Raw genomic sequence first — 18,867 nt, 5'->3', positions numbered from 1 at the left:
TTTGAGGCAGTGGTTCTTTATTTATAGTGGAAATTGCTTAAACTCCTTAAATATTCAAATTACAGCAAATTTCTTTTGTTCTCGATGGTAGATGTATAATAAATATTAATATGTGCACAAATAACATGGTGTTTGTTTAACTATATTATGATGGAGATAAACAGTTTACATAATACATGGTTAGTTTCATGATAGTCGGTGCCAGTAAAGCTTGTTCATGACACTAAGTGATAACATTAATATGCTAGCACGCTCACTAAAAGCTTTCCAGTTCTTGCCATTTGAGTCCTGAACATGGGTACCAAATTTAGTATTTTGTGAAGCAAGTGTAGTAACGTTTCAGAATTCTTTCGTAAAACATTTGTAATATATTGAAATAGCGCCCTCATCAGTCACTTTCATTACCTACTTGAAACAAACTGGTAAGGGATGGACCATTAGACTTGGGGGGGTGTCAGAAATGGAAAGAAAAAAATTTCAGAGCAGAAAGTTTGGAAAAATTAATTCAGACTTCTAAAATTTGCAAATCTATTACATTTGAAAAAAATAAAATTTGAAATTCTCAGACGTACAAAAAAAATTCAGAATCCGAGCGTGACCACCCCCTCACAAAGTCTAATGGTGTGTCCCTAAGTGAATTGTTCTGGCATTGGGAAGCAAACTCAACACTACATGATTTTATTAGAGCTAGTTAGAGGGCCTGAGCGGTAACTGCAAAATTTAACCAACCTCAAGTTACCATTTAATTTTCGCACATATTCATTGCTATCTATAAATTTTGCTTGTGGCAGAATTGAAAAATGGGTACAAATGGAGTGGATTCCTGTCCCATCCTGAAGTAGGTTGCACCATGTTGTATTTGTAAAGATGGAAAGATTGCATGTGCACCATTTTTGGTGTTTATCATAATTGTATGGCAGTACTGTGGCCATATTTGGGAGGAGAACCGGTTGCCTTACAGAAATCTATCCATGTAGTTCAACTCAATGGATAATTATACTTAAATAAACATCACAGAGTCAGAACATTTCCATGAACTAACTTTAATATAATAATAAAATCAAAATATATTCTCAAAAGTTGTACAAAATTTGCATCAACTTAATGGGTGTTTGATATAACCTACTAATCTATACTGCTAGACAAACTTTTGAACTGTTAATCAAGTGTCAAACATAGCACCAGAAATTGAAGCACAATCTGGAAACCTTTTTGAAAATAACACAACTTGCGAGTTTTTTCCTGAGGTAACATTAAAAACAACTGAATTAACTATATTATCAAACAACATGAACCAGCAACTCCATAACACAAGTCATTGACAATGACATAGTCCCCACTTGTAATAGGAGTATTAGTCTTGATGGGGCAGGGAAATGAGGTCATTAAGAAGTATCACTGGAGTGTATATGTTCAGATCTATGGACACATAGGTCTATGTCATTGTTCCCAATTTGAAACAAGAGGCATGTCTAAGTTATGGTTCTAAATCGGGAAAAAAGATCAGACCTTTAGCTGTATTGGCCAGCCAAGAAATACATATGTGCATAATAAACGAGGTACAAGATGTGACATCTATCAAAATTGAAGCGTAAAGAACTTGTGGTTACTGAGTTATGCATATATATGCATATTCAAGGTCAAAGGTCATCAAGGTCACGTGACATTTTGAAAAAAAAACCCATTGTATTGCTAATTAATCCATATATGCCAAAATTCAGACCTCTAGCTCTATTGGCTTGCCCACAATTATATATGGGCATAATTAACGAGGTAAAGCATGTGTTGTCATAAGGTCTCCCATCCTACTAAATATAAAGGACATAGCACTTGTGGTTACTTATTTATTGACATAATCATGTATTTTAGGTAAAAGGTTATCGAGGTCGCATGACATTTTGTCAAAAAATTTCTATCCTATAGTCTATCCCTATATACTAAAAATCATACATTTATCTCTATTGGCTTGTTCAAAATAAGATATGCACATAATTAATGAGGTACAATATGTGGCGTCATAAGGTGTCCCATCATACCAAATATGAAGGGTGTAGCACTTGTGGTTCCTGAGTTATGGACAAATATGTATATTTGAGGTCAAAGGTCACCAAGGTCACATGACATTTTGTCAAAAAATTTGTATTGCTAAGTTATCCCTATATACCAAAAATCAGACCTCTAGCTCTATTGGCTCGCTCAAAATTAGATATGTGCATAATTAATGAGGTACAATATGTGGCGTCATAAGGTGTCCCATCATACCAAATATGAAGGGTGTAGCACTTGTGGTTCCTGAGTTATGGACAAATATGTATATTTGAGGTCAAAGGTCACCGAGGTCACGTGACATTTTGTCAAACAAATTGTATTGCTAAGTTATCCCTACATACCAAAAATCAGACCTCTAGCTCTATTGGCTCGCTCAAAATTAGATATGCGCATAATTAATTGGGAACAATATGTGGCGTCATAAGGTGTCCCATCATACCAAATATGAAGGGTGTAGCACTTGTGGTTACTGAGTTATGGACAAATATGTATATTTGAGGTCAAAGGTCACCAAGGTCACGTGACATTTTGTCAAAGTGTCTGAGATATCTGCGTGAACGGATGGACTCACATGGATGGACTCACAGACTGACATGACCCAATCTATGAGCCCCCTGGACTTTATCTGTGGGGACTAAAAACTGTGTCACTGCATCCTTTTTGCAATATGAATACGATGAGAAACTAAATTTTTATTTTTCTTGGCCTTATACATGGGAGTCTATGGACTGCCTTATATATGGGAGTCTATGGACTGCCTTATACATGGGAGTCTATGGACTTCCTTATACATGGGAGTCTATGGACTGCCTTATACATGGGAGTCTATGGACTGCCTTATACATGGGAGTCTATGGACTGCCTTATACATGGGAGTCTATGGACTGCCTTATACATGGGAGTCTATGGACTGCCTTATACATGGGAGTCTATGGAGGTGAAAACTAAAAAGTCCTCTAACACGGCCAAATTTGATTGCATTGTGAAACAAATTGACGTGCATCTGTATGAGGTAGGGTACTATCCTTGTACCAAGTTTGAACGAAATCGCTCCAGGCGTCTCTGAGATATCTGCGTGAACGGACGGACGGACGGACGGACGGACAGACGGACGGACGCACGGACATGACCAAACCTATAAGTCCCCCCGGACGGTGTCCGTGGGGACTAAAAACTGCTGAAAAGGAGTCAAAAGTTACAGCTATTCAAGCTCTAATTAACCATTGCACTAAACTTAAAGAGACTTGCTTTGTTAAACACTGCAGGATTATTGAATATACTGTCAGGAAATGGCCGAGTTAGCACTTATTTTGTGTATCAAGATGCAGATTCTGAAGTGATAGCATGCATGCATGCAAGCTCTTGTAAAAAAACAGATGACGAAACAATGAAGTAGGAAAATGGACTGATGATCTGCCGGGAGATTTATTCAACAGCTGCAACTTGTAAAAATGTAATAATATTATCTGGTGTGTACTGGAATAGCACTTTCAGAGGCAGGATGTCAAGTATTGCTTGTTTTAATTGTCCATTTCCGGGTAATGTTAAAATGCGAATGAGAGCTGGCTTGAAGACAGTAAATGTCTCTATATCCTCATCATAATCTATGGCAATTTTGGCAACTGCACCTGTACCAGTAGAAGAAGGCAAATACGTTGTATTGCATTTTAAACAGGTGTGATCTTCATCCAGGGCTTTATCTCGACATCTTTTGTTAGGGCAAGATGGGTACAACTTTGCTTCAGAGACACCAATAATGGTTCCAGTCTGCATAGCCTCATCATCAGAAACATCAATGGCAGGAAGATCTTCAAATTCTCTTTAGGTACAGGCTGATTGAAAAAAAGAAACAGAAGATAATTTTACATCTTGTACAATGAGTTGAAGAGTTGGACAGACATGATGTACAAAAGTGAATGTAAAAGTGAATTTACATTCACTTAACAGAAAACATACACCTAAAATGTCAAATGTAATACAGAACATTTTGATACACTGCTAAATATCTATATGGCAGTAAAAATGACAAATTTTGTTTGCATTTAGGTCCTTCAAATGGACTATAAGTTTAATAACACATTTTGTACTTGCAACTGACAAGACTAAAAGCATCCTTAATTGAAAATTTGTCAATTTGAGTGGGCAGACATGTTCAAGAGATTTTTTCTGCCTATATACAGCTGCTGTTAAAAGATAATTTATTGAAAACTAATACCCTAATCACCTCTGGTACTCACCTTAATCATGGTGAAGTCAGTTGAAGACAAAACTGGCTCTTTTCTATATTCACCAACTTGGAGACATGAAACTGAAATACAGTCATCAACCGCAACTGATAGCTTTGACTGATCTCTCCAAAGTGCTACACTGACATCACCAGTTGCATCTTGGAGATGGAATTTCTTCAAAGGTATATTTTTGTGACCAACAGTCTGGACATCAGATACCTACATGTATGGATGTCAAAGGAAAGCAATATCAGTGCATATACAATAAAATCCATGAAAATATGACATTGTATCAATTATGAATTTTGTAGCACTCATTCGCCTTTTAGTAAATATATTTGAATGCATCGATTTCATTTGAGAAATTGCTTAGCAACTGTCATCAAACTTATATGAAGGGTTGATAATTTTGTTGTATACTGCCAAGTTTGTTGACCTTAGTCAGTGGGCACAGTGATATTGGCTAAGGTAACACAGTAATTGCCAGCGGCTTTTCTATGAAAAAAGGTGATTGTACAAATCAAGTGAGCTACCTAACATTGCTTATAAATGCAGATATAAACGAAACCATGATACTAAGAATGAAAATAGTAAGAAATAGTCAAAAGTTACAACTACCGGAGTGCTTTGATTGCTACATATCGCTGCATGGCTGCCAAATGACAAGTTGTTAACAGCCAGGAAGTGTACCACTTACTTTGATAACTTTGCCTTCAACTGTCAATTTCCTTTTACGTGGTGATGTTCTTGCTTCAGTAATGTTGACTGCAGGTGCCACAGGTACATCGAGAACTTGAGCTGCCGTCAGAAGTGCTTCAGGGATTTCTAGTACTTTGTTGACATCAAACACCTCAGTGTTTTTACCAACAGACACTATTAAATTGCCATCCTGCAATCTGGTGGAGTATTTCTTGATCATGATTACCTTTGACTCATGAAAGGAAGAGAATTTAGGAGGATCCTCAACATAGCAAATTATTGGTGCTGTGTTGTCACAAACCACAGTTCGCCCGGCTGTTTTTTCTTTATCTCCAATTTGGTATTTTGATACAGTTAACGGTTTTGCAACCTGAACTGTCAAAACTCCTTTGGTATTGGTATTTGCTTGTATAGCAGCTACTGTGGTTTCTGATCTCCTAGGCATGTTTCCTGGAAAGAAAATTATATATGTATGCATCAGTGTTTTTTGTAGAGGTTGGGGGGGGGGACATGATAAAATGGTTTAGGAAACTTGATAACAATACCAGTAACAAAGGGGCAGGCTAGTGAAATGACCAGCAAACGCTGTTAACATTTATCTGTTCACCAGACTTCGCAAAAATACTGTCCATTGAAATGAGCTTTAATAAGACTCACTGATAACTTATACTACCTAATAGCACCTAGTGCCACATAAAAATTAGCTAAGAAGTCTAAGGTGGATTTGTCGTACATCTGTTTTGGCACCATGTACATGGTATGTGTAAAAGTATGTGACAGAAGTTGCTCTGTTGTGACCTTTCACTTTTGATAAGCATGCCTAGGCTGTACACACAGTGTTTGTGTAATTTGATCAAATTGGTAAAATGCTAAGCAATTTAAAGGTTTATTTACCTTTAGCCTTACCATTTCTGCTAATACAGATTTTGAAACTCTAATTGACTGCTTTGAGAAATCAGATAATGCTAATCCTGCAATGTGTGGTAATCGTGATAATGCCACATATGCCTGACCTGGGCTTTTGCATTTATGGCCCAAGTCAACAACAACATTCTTTAAAGTTAAACCTTGACTTTTGTGAATAGTTATAGCCCAACTTGGTATGAGTGGCAATTGTGTCCTTTGTATTTCAAGGCCACCTTTAGCAATGAAGTAGTGGTCATGGGTTTAATTGAAATGGTTTGATCAATTGGAGATTGCGTTGACTGTCCAATTTTGGATTGTCAAATAAAATGTCTACTGCCCTTGGCATATCTTTTCTTGTATCCCAGTGAAATTGTATTAGTGTGCCCTGAGCTCCATTTACAAGGCCTTCTGCAGTGCAAATATTGCGGAGTAGGAGCACTCTACTGCCAATAGTAAGTGTTAACTTAGAAAGCAAGCCTCCACACATGGTATCATCTGAAGGTATAGCGGTAATACTGGCACTGGTGAGGCATCAGGGGAAGTATGTATTGCCCAAATGGTGTATACTTTGGATTTTGTCAGTGTAGCGATTTCCTGTGTTTTCATATTATTGTACTGATAGCACTGTAGCCGTGTTGGAAGAGATGTATAGCTGTATCAAATGGGGGTTTGCATAGATCAATGTTACATCACTCACAAAGTAAGTTTATGTCAAGTGTTGAGGGTTGCCTTCTCTAACACGATTGAGTAACTCTTCATATGGTCTGTCACTTTGTTGACGGACATTAGTTTTGAGGAAAAAAGGTTTAAAATACTGTATCCAAAGATTGCATGATGGATAATTAGCATCGTCAAAGAGATACCTAGCAGCTACAGGGCGCAATTGGAAAAAGTCTCCAAAGGCTACAATACTGCAGTTTCCAAATACTGATGTACTGTCAGAATCTGGCTTAATTTCTTGTAGCCTGTGATGAATAGCATGGAATATGTGATCAGAAACCATACTTATTTCATCTAAGATAATAAAATGTATACTTGCAAATGCTCTTTGCAAGTTATCTTTCATTGCTGCAGTGAGTGGTATATATTGATAATTTTTAGAAAAGCGATTAGTTACTGGCAAACAAAAAGTTGAGTGTATTGTTTGACCTTGGACATTGAATGCAGCTGTGCCTGTTGGCGCCAGTGTTAATACACAGGCAGTTAGGAGTTTGTGAAAAATTGACTCTCTCAGAATTTGCAGAAGAAAGGACTTTCCACAACCTGCTCCACCTGTGACAAATATGTGCAAAGGCTTGGGCTTTGTTTTGGTTTTGCAGTTTATAAAATCAAGATATGTTTCAGCATATGCAATGATATGGTCTATTACAACTTTCTGGTCTGGTGTGAGTAATTTCATTTTTGTGTTGTAAACCGAGTCAGTCATGGTAAATAGGCTTAAATGGTGCCACTGTAGGTCTTCTTGTTGAATGATGTCAACAAAACTATTTCCATTGAGTACCTGCTGGTCTGATGAAATATCTAATATATGAAAATCTGAAACTTTGTACCAGTATCCAAATCACTGAGTAGGTTTGATGTTTCAACATGAGATGTATTAGGTGTAAGGGCATCTGCAATTTGTGTATCACCATGGTGCAACTTGTGTAGCAAGTGCACATTGTGTTCAATGTCTTCCATGACATTCTTTTTGGGGCATGAACTTTTGTCAAACAGCTGTTTTTTAGCCAAATACACATCATATGCATTATTGAAACCACAAAGGATTTCATCTTCATTGCGAAAAGGCAGGAAAAGCAGAAGCTGAGAGTAGTAGTATTCATCATCATGTTCGTAAGGATTTAGAATTGGATATCTTATGCATGCCGGTTTTGTTCGCTGAATTATCCAAGTATTAAGTTTCAGCAACTTAAAACAGGGTTGTCGATGTCCATTATGAGATTTTGCCCTGCAAGTGTGTACCATGTAGCAAATGTGTACAGAGACATATGATCCCACATGTGGCCAGATGGTCTGTTGCTGTATTGTTCAATACAGCCTATCTGAAATACATTTGTATCATCATCCTGCAAATTTTCTAGGGTATTTTTCGGAAGTAATATTTTAGATCTTTTGGCTGGTTTGAGGCAATTTACAAATACAGTAGCCATAGATGACTGCACAAAAGGTATATGGGTCATTCGGAATGCTATCTCTTGAGCTGATACTTGTCGATGTGATAAACACAATGGCCCCGATATTGTGTAGTTTACGTCTTTCTGAAGATTCTGGTGGCAGTTTATCAAGTGCAGAAGATATTGCTTCACGTAAGTGTTGTGGTTCACTTTTGCATATATAAGTGCATATGTATAGGGCAACACCGTACACACTTCGTATCAACTGAATATCCATATTTGCTTGCCAAGTTTTCAATATTACCGGATTGTAGGCATTGACCATTGTGTCATTTAGATTCTTTTGGTGATGTAAAATCGAGAAGTATTGCCAGGATCAATATTGTTTTCAATCTGGTTTCATGTGATGGTGGACGTGGAAAATCAAACCGACAGTGGCCAGTTTTGGTTAAACATGTTTTAGTATGGCGGTGAACCTGTAATGTCAAGACTAAATGCCTTAAGACTGGGTCTGTATCATCTGGTATTATGGTACTAACATGTTTATCTATAAAAGCAGGGGCATGTGCACGACCTTCAAGAGAATCAAGATCTGGGCTGTCCTTTATCCACAGGAACATGTGGATATGGGGAGATCCTCGGAGTTGAAATTCAATTCTTATAAAATGCTCTGTTATATGTCCCAGAGGTTCTGATTTGCCTTTCAATATGTATTTCAAGAAAGCCTGCTTTCGTCTATGAAAATGCTTGGCAACTATTATTGGATTTTCCCTCACTAAGGACCATTTTTGGAGTGGCGTTAACTTTTCAATATCTTTATGAGGAGCCAATTGAGAAAAAAGTTCTGGCCACTTGAGATCAGCAGCTGTCAAAGTTATGAACCATGTAGGTGGACCTTTGCATTCTATTTTTGCTAACAAATTGAGAAGTTGGGAGTGCCAGTATGCTGGTGTCCCCCTGATATTTCTCATGAAGGCATAGGAGTTTTCTGTAATAGCATTTTTACCTGGCTTTTTGACATCTGCTGCAGTGATAGATGATTTACCATTATTAAACAGTACAGGTGACTTCATTCTAAGAGCAATTGAAACACTGCTGGCCAATGCTCTACTTTCATATATAGAATGTGCATAAAATAAGTAAAGCAATTCAGATGAAAAGCGCTTGTCTGTATGTGACAATCTGGCTTGGAAATATGACAAATCTGTTATTTTTGTTGGTCTCTTAGCCCAGAGGCCATTTTTACCAAATGGAAATAACCAGGGGAAGGTCAATTCCTCAAGTGGTTTTACTGTTTTTGACAGAATATCAATCGGTTAATTTGTTTTTGGCCATGGTAAAAAAATTTGACTGTTTTTGCTTAATTGAAGGTTGAGGAAAGCAATCCTGAGCAAGGGAAAAGTCCATATCTGAGTCCTGGACCTGAGTTGATGGAACTGTACAAGTTTCTGTAGTGTACAGCTGTGGGACCTCTATGTCTTTATACAAGGGATTCTCCTTTTTCAGCCACTTTAATGCTGAAAACAATTTTTCAAAGTTGATAGGCATGGACTGTTTGTCCTTGTCATCAGAAGGTACAACAATTACATTGGCATCAGCCAATGTACATGGAAGTGACCTCAACTGTTCATTAATATCAATGGAAAAATTTATGCATTGGCCTTTTGTACCATACTGGCCACCTGGTAATATTACTACAGATATATTGCTGGACTTTTGCTAGCAATCTTTTTTCAAGGAGATTTAAACCCTTTAAACAATCTGGGATTGGACCAGGATCCATCTCATTCTGTGAAGCCCATGGTGCTAATGTGCCTTTTCTGGCATATTGTATACATCTTCTACAGTAACATGTGACTTTCTTATTAGTCTGCATGTGAGAGACTTCTTCAGGGAATAATTGCTTTTGGCACATTGCACAAGTTTTACTACAAGTTTGGTTTATATTTCTTTGAAAAGAAGTATGTCTTTTTCCAAATGAAAAATATTTGTCTCTTACCTTTTGAAGTACTGCTATTTACAGATCTTTTGTTGATTTTCTGTTTTGTACTTTTGAATTCACCATTTGCATTGGGCAAATCATGAGTGAGTTTATTACATGGCTTTTTTAGTGTGGTTGATCGAGTGTTCATTTGTTTTCTTGTTATTTTAAAAGTAGTTGCATGTGCAGTTGCTTGCAAGGCTGGAGTTTTTGCATTTGAAGACATATGTACAGGGGTATTGACAGTATCTGAGAGTGGTAAATGTTGCTGGTTGTGAAATTCTAAAGACTGATATTCATGTTTTTCAATTGCATAGCTTTTTGGGGTATTATTGAAAGCAATAGTACTCTCGAAGTGCTCATGGACATGACTGAAAATAACTGTTTTGATTGGAGATGTCTTGTCACATATATACAGTAATATATAATGGCAGGTTATTGTAATCCATTTGAAGAGAAACATACTTGTTCAGTAATGGTTGTGATATCTCAGAAAATGGTTGTGATATCTCAGAAAGATAATTGGAAGGGTCCTAGGAGTTTGAATCATTTGAGATGCTGTTTTCTGGATCTGCTTGTACATTTGGTTCATCTTGATGGCATATGAGAAAGTCATCATTGGTCGGTTTTACATATATTAAAAGATATGGGTCATTCATTGCTTCACTCAATGAAGCTGTTTTTATTTGTAGATCATTCATTTCAAACCACTGGTCACCTTCCTTGATGAAGGAAACATAATGACCAGCAGACAAAGTGTTACCATTACAGTACCAGCAAGGACATAGAAACACTTGCCATTCACAGTGTTTAGGGAAAGGGAATCTTCAGAAATCACTTTACAACTTTGTTTTGACAAATGTTCATCAAAAAGCTTCACAGTAATGATGAGAATCAGTGGTTCTGCAGTAACTGTTAAATATTTGTTTGCACCAGTGCACATACAGTTATTACAAGTGTAATCAAGGTGTTCAGTATCAAAGTAGTGGTTAAGTAAATGCTGTATTGAGTTATTTGCATTGGGAAGCATTATGTCTAAAACACTGTAAACAGTAACAGAAGTTGCTTGCAATTATTGCATGTAACAACTTGATTTCCAGAAAGCTTGAACACTTGGGGATTGTTGGGAGTTAAAAACTGACAATTATAAAGCTGGTTTATAATATAAAGTAAATACTCATGTGAATCATTTTGTTCATTTGGCTGAAATCTGTCATTGCAAGTATTCATGATATAATTGTAAAGATCTGATGATTTTTTCTGAATGTTTGAGATGTGTGACTATTGAATATTTGTGTGATTGTGTTAACCAGTGTATTTTTCCCATGGTATGGTTGTTGGAACAATATTTGATGAAAAGTAGGGCAATGCATTAATAACTGTACAATTGCATTATGAAAACAACAATTATTGGGATTAGGAAGACCAGTTATCAGTGGATTTGAAGAAGTCATTGTAGCTGGTTGAAGGCTTACCAGTTTACTGTACATCTGCAAAGGAACCAGATATGAACTGAAAATGCTCCCTTGTTTAACATAAAATACAAATTAAAGATTTTTTTATTAGATTCTGTGAAGGGTCTCTTAATTGATACAGTTTAACATAGTTACAAACAATATTCTGGAGTATTATGGAGTTTGGAGTAGGAACTCTTGATTAGCAGTGTGGAAAGTCTCTTACTACAATTTAATATGTACACAAACAATATCTCCAGCAAGTTTCATGGAGTTCTGAGCAAGGGTTCTTGATTTTGAGTTTTTGGTTCATGTTGATGGCATATGACTAAGTCATCATTGGTCGGTTTTACATATATTAAAAGATATGTGTCATTCATTGCTTCACTCAATGAAGGTGTCTTTATTTGTAGATCATTCATTTTAAACCACTGGTCACTTTCCTTGATGAAGGAAACATAATGACCAGCAGACAAAGTGTTACCATAGTGAGTTACAGTACCAGCAAGGACATAGAAACACTTGCCATTCACAGTGTTTAGGGAAAGGGAATCTTCAGAAGAGAGGGAGTTCCTGATTTACAGTGCTAATTTGGTAAATTGATTAAATATGCAAATTAGCTATTAATAACATGATATTGCCCAATGTCTCGCTCTACAGTCAGGGGTCTATCAGATAAGTATGTGTATAAATTTCCATCAAATTTGATGCAGTAGTTTTAAAACTATGTCGATAATTAGAAAAGTTCATTCAATATATATGCAAATTAGCATGGTTCTTGTTGATTATCCAGTATACAGACAGACAGTCAGAGAGACAGACAGGCATTGCTAAACTTAGCTTAAAACAATTAAATTGTAAACATATTATCTGTAAAACTGCTAATAAACAGATTCATGTGAAGTTGCCAGTCTTTGTAGGGCAACTGCACTGATTGCACAAGTGAAAACTCAAAGTCATCACTATAAAGAACATCTGGAATTTCATCATCATGTTCCACAATTTCCTGTAAAGTGCTAACACCTGTATGTATACTACCTGTGCAGTGATATTGAGCAAACTGTGGAAACTCGCATGAGCTTATTGTATAGTAAACATGTAAAGAATAATCACTCTCCTGCACACTGCATGTAGGGCCAGGATTGGGCAAAATTTGGATGTTTGTCAGAGTTGTTATAATTTCATGATGATCTAAAAATGTACATTTGGCCAGCGGAGAAAGTGTGAGATTCTGTATTGCTGCTAATTTTGAACAGTTTTGTTTATTTCCTTTGATTAGATAATGTTGATCTTTGTTCCAAATGAATGTTGTAATGCATAGATAATTTTCAACTTCATGCATTATGTATGGTGCAGGTAGAACTAATGGCTCTAACAATACAAAATTATTGCTGTCAGATGGCCAGTGGAGTGCTATCTTTTGCAATAAAACACAACAATGGAGATGTGTGCATTGAAAAGACATACCTGCTTTCCTATTAAAAAGCTGCCAAACCACAACTTCCCTGTAAAAGTGAAAGTGTTCTATGTCATCTTAAAATGCATGAAAATGATTTTACTCATCGCTGCAGTTTATTTACTTTGCAACGGATTGTACATTTTCTAATCTATTGGCAATGCTATCTTTAGACAAAGACGGGGGGGGGGGGGGGGGGGGGGGGGGGGGGGGGCGCTGCTTTGGCATCAAAATTTCAAAATCAGTCAACAACAAAGAAACGTGTTGCCTGTGAATTGGAAATATGCTTTTTCTAATTTGCGCCATTCACTAATTTCTGGACAATTATTCAGATACAGAGAAGAGTAATCATTGAGTTAAAAAAAAATAAGTTGTCCAACAACTCAGACTCTCCTTTCATAATGGGTTAATTTCAAAAATCAACAGATACACTGACGATCATGGCGACCGTTAAACGCGACGCTGAAAAAGGAAATCAAGCACATGCCTTTTATTGACATTTTGCACTAGTGTTCTCAACTTTCGAGATCCATTTCTGTAAACGATAAGAAAACGATAGTGGACATTCCCCACGATATAATGAAACCTTATCTTTTTACAAAATGGCATTTATCTAATCGTCTCAAAACGGACGAACTACGAGCAGACGTACGAGCTCGTACGACCAAATTACAAGTGACATAATGTGCCGCACTTTCACCATACAAGTGACGTATTGTCAGTATTTCTCGATAGCCTGCCTGTGTTCAGCGTACTTTGTGTGATCGAAAAAAATCTCGTTGTAATTTGAAGGAATATGGTAGGTTTAATGTAAAAAAATCTTCAAAAAAAAACCCAACAACAACGCAACAGTCATTAGAGCTACACCGGCGGTAGGTTCATATCCACCCTTATGAAAATATTTAGCCTGCTGCACAGGTTCCTGCACAGGTGCGGCACTAGTGCAACAGACAATTACTGTAACTCAACTGTAAGGCGACTTTTTCGCATGCAAATTAGCTGCTGCCGCACAGGCGCAAGAAATGATAAAAACAGTAACTGTGCGGCAGCTTTGTGCAGGAACTGTGCAGCAATATACAGCAGGTTGCGGCAGCTCTGCTGTAAGGCGATTTTTTCTCATGCAAATTAGTTGCTGCCGCACAGGTGCAAGAAGCAATGAAAAACAGTAACTGTGCAGTAGCTTTGTGCAGGAACTGTGCAACAATACAACAAGTTGCAGCAGCTTTGCTGTCAGGTGATTCTTTTGCATTATACACATTAGCTGCACTGAGCAAATATATAATGCAAGAAATACTGAAAACAGTAACTGCAGTAACTTTGTGTTGGAAATGTGGAAGCCTGTGTTTGCAACAAATAGCCCTTTGAACTACAGAGTACCATGAAAGACTGTGCAGGAACTTCACAGAAAATTGTGGCATCTTGCAGGACAGCTACCAGGAGTAGGTAAAATTTGCGGCAAATTATTTTGCATGTTACTGCAGATTTGCCGCAAACCACAAAATGCAAAATTTCCTTCATAAGTTGGCATAATTCCACAGCAGTCAGCTCTGGGATAAACTTTTACCAATTTCAGCAACAGTAAGAAAACGAAATACATTATTAAATAGACGATAGATACTGAAAACCAAAGAAGCAACACAATTAAGTGACAGCAAAATTTCTTGTATTGTACCATAAGTTTCAACGTTTTTATCTTTTCCAAGGATATTGTAATACGTTCAGCTCAGATATGTAAACAGAAGTTGTAAAATCGCTTTGTGTAAACATGGCCAATGTTAGTGACACCGTTGAAAACCTGACAGACTGTGGAAAGCACAAGATGTGTTTTATTATCCAACTAAGCTCTGAAATACCAGTATCACAAGAAAAAATGGTCAGCGCAAATAAAGTTATTGTTAAATAAAAAGACATAGAGAAAAAAAAGATTAAATTCAAATTGTGGTACGATTTATTTTAAATGCCATGTTCATTTCATGCCACAAGTATCTTCAAGAGAATTTTCTTTTGACTCGAGAAGTTTCATGTAACATTTACATTACTGTCATAGGCTGCGATTTGGCTTTCTGTTCTCTGAATTTCTTGTCCCTTCCTCACTATGCATTCTGAAAAATACAAATCGTTCAGGGAAGAAAGTCTTTACCGTTTGACCACACATTTAAACATCGCAATTTGATGAAAGACATCAATAATTATTTGAAAAGAGACAACAAATTTGAAAACTTGAAGCAAAAAAATGCATATACATTTATGATTATTAAATTAATAATGATCAAATGTCAAACAGCGGACAGCTCGCCGTATGTGTTTACATACCAACGGCGGCGACAATCTGCAAAAATCTCAGCACTTACTGTAACTGTTGTGAAACGAAAGTGAATTCAGTATGAATCGGTACTCAACGAAAATTCACCTGTAGCTAAACATAGCAATGCAACGATTACAGAACATTATAGCGATGAACAGACGGACGGTAAATTGACTTACCGGTACATTTGAGAATTGCTCGCAGAGGCTGGATGATTCGATCCCGGTTCCGGTTGCAGGTCTCTCCGAACCGTGTGTACATACTTAGAAAACATAGTGAGCATTTTTACTGCTGTTCACGTTCACAAATTTTGAAACCCGTCTATCTCTGGTGCTGTATACACGTTTTTCCAACACTGTGATATCATTTGCCTGGCGATTCCATAGAAAGATCACGAAATTGTCCACTAGATAACTCCCTAACAACAAGTACACAGCCGATGGTACCAAAATCTAACTTCGCGCCGATCAAGCCTCATGACGTTAACGGAAGTGCGATCTATAAATCATTACGCGATTTATAATGTAGTCCCGTTTTTAAACGTTGGAATTGACTCTACATTATTGACCAATCCGTTATGTTTTATACTTGATAGAGCACCCAATTTACAAGTATAATGAAACGGGTTATTTTCATCATAGAAAGACTCAAAATAGAGTAAAATTTCTTCAACACGAAGATTCAATATCAATGCGCGAATGAACTTGATGAACCGTGACCTCAGAGTGTAAACATGTCGGCTGCAGCTCAGCGCTGGACGTTAGCGAAGCAGCGTATTGGATTTTCGTACAGCGGTCAGGATGGGGTGTGAAACACCCCAAAATTGTGCTCGGCAATTATCTAACGCTGAAAACATGGACAAAAGCATTGAATATCAATCCAGTCATAACAGAAAGCGAGATTTTGTTAGCGATGACAGGACACAGACTTAGCTTCCAGTGCTGGGCACTGTACGTACGTACCGTATACTGTATACACTGCTATAGCGTGAAGTCTGAACACGTCCACGGCCCTGCTTGGAGCCAAGGTACTAGTAGCGGGTCCTGCGACATTGAAGTTTATTTGTTTGTTTCTACAATGAAAAGTTCTCATCTGTCGATATTTTTAAGGTACAGATTTGCAGTAACAAAAGTCTACGACGCGTCCTTACACAAGTTACAGACCATCATACATTTCGTTCGAAACTGTTTCAGTGCATTTTGGTATCACTCGCAGAAAATACAGAGTTTAACTTGCAAGTCAGACAAGTCCCTGTTTTAAAAATTTGTTTTCCTAAAAATTCAGTTGTCGATTGAACCTTGATTTACCAAACCAGATCGTCGAAGGGGGTACTCATGTAATGATGTTACATGTCACTGCTATACAGATGTACTCTTTATACCATCATCCTGCAATGTTGTTGAGTTTAGGCCTGTGTCGCTTTCACAGCTGAACTGTGCTTTAAAAGCTGTCCATTATCTAACAGTTTTTATAATTTAAAAGTTGGATTGTCTGTTATAAAAATAAATGAATGCAAAATATAAATGAAGGTCAGTTTTGTTTTCTTGAATATGACTGGTCACGAAGTGCAATGGTACACTGCATGTACTCCCGGTAATGAAATAGTCGGCAATGTGCCCATCATGTGTTAATTGCTCCATATTCGCAGCAATAACCAATAACAATCTGTACATGTAATGTAATTTCTGGCACACAAGCTGCACACTTTGATGGCCTGCTGCACACAAGCTGCACACTTCAAGGTCTGTTGTACACAATCTGTACACATTTTTAACATTTGCCGCACACAAGGTGTACAGTATTGAGATTATTGCACAGAAGCTGCACAGTTTTGTCTCCTGCTGCACAGTTTCTGCTCAGATTAACACTGTGCAGAAACTGTGCAGCCAGCTGCATTTTCCTGCACAGCCTCTCTTGCACAGCTTTCCTGTGCAGCACTAGTGCAGCAACTCTACGGCAGAGCTGCCGCTAGTCTACAGCAGAGCTGCCGCACAGTTTCATTTTCATAAGGGCAGAGCCCCGGTACGGTCTGCCGCCGTCGCTTGAAAACAATTTCATAACTCAGCCAATGGGCAGCTGTGTATGGGCAGCTGGATACTTGACTTCCCGGAGAACGCGAGCTGTCAGTGCCGTTCAAGCACAGGATTATCAAATTTCAGTAAATGTACCTACCTAGATGAAATCCTGTCTATAGGCTGAAATTTCGCCGAAGTTTGACAAAATGACATAGATTTTCAGGTTCAAATCCGACATTTTTGAGTTTTGAGAGCGGACAGAAATAAGTTTTGCCTTGAGGCAACATGGCTGCGACCCCATGTTGACCCCAAGTGAAAAAGTGTTCGCGATCAAATCTTCCTACATTTTTTCAGAATTTTCGACAAAAATCATTGCTTCTTACATCTTTTGTAAAATATTAATATAAAAAATGCGATGTGCCATGTCTCCAGATTTCTAAAAATATCGTTCGACGGAACATGAGCAGGCCCGCACAGCTGTTCCTGCGGTTATGGCAAGGGTGTATAGCTTGGAGTCGACAGCAATTATTTTAGGCTTGGCAGTGCAAGGGTTTATCATCTTTATTCGAAAGATAGAGGAGAAAAAACTGAGAAAATGTATAACTAAGTCTTCCTAGTACGGAGAAATGCGGCTGTGGTCATTTGCATAGTAATAGTCTCCTTGCTGGCAATTTTCAACGTGACCTAGTTGAGTCCAAACAAATGTACGTTTTGGGTTTTGGAGTTCACGATTGGAGGGGGTCTAAAAATAGTCCCAATACAAACCGTAGCTCCAATTTTAATAGGAATTTTACAGCCTTACGTCAAAATCTTGCTGTGAAAGTACGAGGCCGTACTTATGCTCGTACAATGTCAGTTTTGAGACAATTACATACCTCAAAATGGTAATACAGATACAGTTACATTGACTCACTGGGCGATTTCGACTTGAATACTCATTTCGCAAACTTGTGACGCGTTGAAATTAAATGCTGACCGCCAAATAATCTTCATGAGACGAGATCATTCTAGACATCCTCCAAATTATCCAACCATTCGCATTGAAGTTCAGCTCGCTTAGAGTATCATAACATTCTGCGGCCTTCTTTTAGATCGACCCTAATTTCTTCCATTTAGGTAAATAAATTCACAACCTACCTTGACAAAACTTCATCCACCATCCAGGACCATCGACCAAACGCACAACAAATCTGTCTTGACGTCATCATCTCCTTACATGGTAATGGGCATACCGTATTTTTTAGTAAAGGAGACACAGAATACGTCGGAGTATTCAGTTTCAAAACGTATTACATTGTGTGATGTTGTCAAAAAAAGGTAATGTTACTACAGTGGTATAAATTACAAAACACAAAAGTTCAAATCAGTTTATTTTGGGCAGGCTTTACCCAACATTTCATATTGTTTCTTATGCCAGATTTGACCACGTGCTTACTGGCGACCCCTTTACATGCAAATTTGTGTCAAATGATGTGTTTCTCCTGGAAAAACAAACGTACGATTTCTAAATGAAGAAGGAGGCGAAATTTGCCCTCAAGACTCGAAACCAGCCCTTTACGGGGTGTACCTAGCTATTTGAATGAGCTTCTCGAATCTGCAGCTCTATTTCGAAATGATGGTCTGGTTTTCTCAGCTCAAGGATAAGTGTTCTCCATCGCTG

At 37.7% G+C, this 18,867-nt stretch overlaps 1 protein-coding gene across 3 annotated transcripts; it reads right to left on the bottom strand.

Moving 5' to 3' along the window:
- Positions 1–1,581: 1,581 nt before the first annotated feature.
- Positions 1,582–18,494, bottom strand: LOC139143678 (uncharacterized). Of its 3 annotated transcripts, XM_070714196.1 has the most exons (5): positions 18,345–18,430; positions 12,899–12,936; positions 4,975–5,426; positions 4,287–4,496; positions 1,582–3,881 (listed from the first exon to the last, which is right to left on the bottom strand). In XM_070714196.1, exons 1-5 carry the CDS (start codon positions 18,413–18,415, stop codon positions 3,717–3,719), a joined length of 936 nt encoding a protein of 311 aa, XP_070570297.1. In that variant the 5' UTR covers positions 18,416–18,430; the 3' UTR covers positions 1,582–3,716. The 3 variants fall into 3 exon arrangements, with proteins under 3 accessions (XP_070570297.1, XP_070570298.1, XP_070570299.1); XM_070714197.1 differs by lacking the exon at positions 12,899–12,936 and having other exon boundaries at positions 18,345–18,494; XM_070714198.1 differs by lacking the exons at positions 12,899–12,936; positions 18,345–18,430 and adding an exon at positions 17,365–17,541.
- Positions 18,495–18,867: the final 373 nt, after the last annotated feature.

Source organism: Ptychodera flava, chromosome 11 (assembly GCF_041260155.1).
Source record: "Ptychodera flava strain L36383 chromosome 11, AS_Pfla_20210202, whole genome shotgun sequence".
NCBI classification, from domain to species: domain Eukaryota; kingdom Metazoa; phylum Hemichordata; class Enteropneusta; family Ptychoderidae; genus Ptychodera; species Ptychodera flava.
This window is presented reverse-complemented; position numbering and strand designations above follow the sequence as displayed.

Bases quoted from the DNA above. Each gene is read 5' to 3' on its own strand.
- LOC139143678 (XM_070714196.1), bottom strand. From the start codon at position 18,415: ATGATGACGTCAAGACAGATTTGTTGTGCGTTTGGTCGATGGTCCTGG. The intron at 4,497-4,974 runs GTAAGTGGTACA...CCATACATGTAG, and splicing joins TTGAAGGCAAAGTTATCAAA to GTATCTGATGTCCAGACTGT. The intron at 3,882-4,286 runs GTGAGTACCAGA...TTTTTCAATCAG, and splicing joins CTGACTTCACCATGATTAAG to CCTGTACCTAAAGAGAATTT.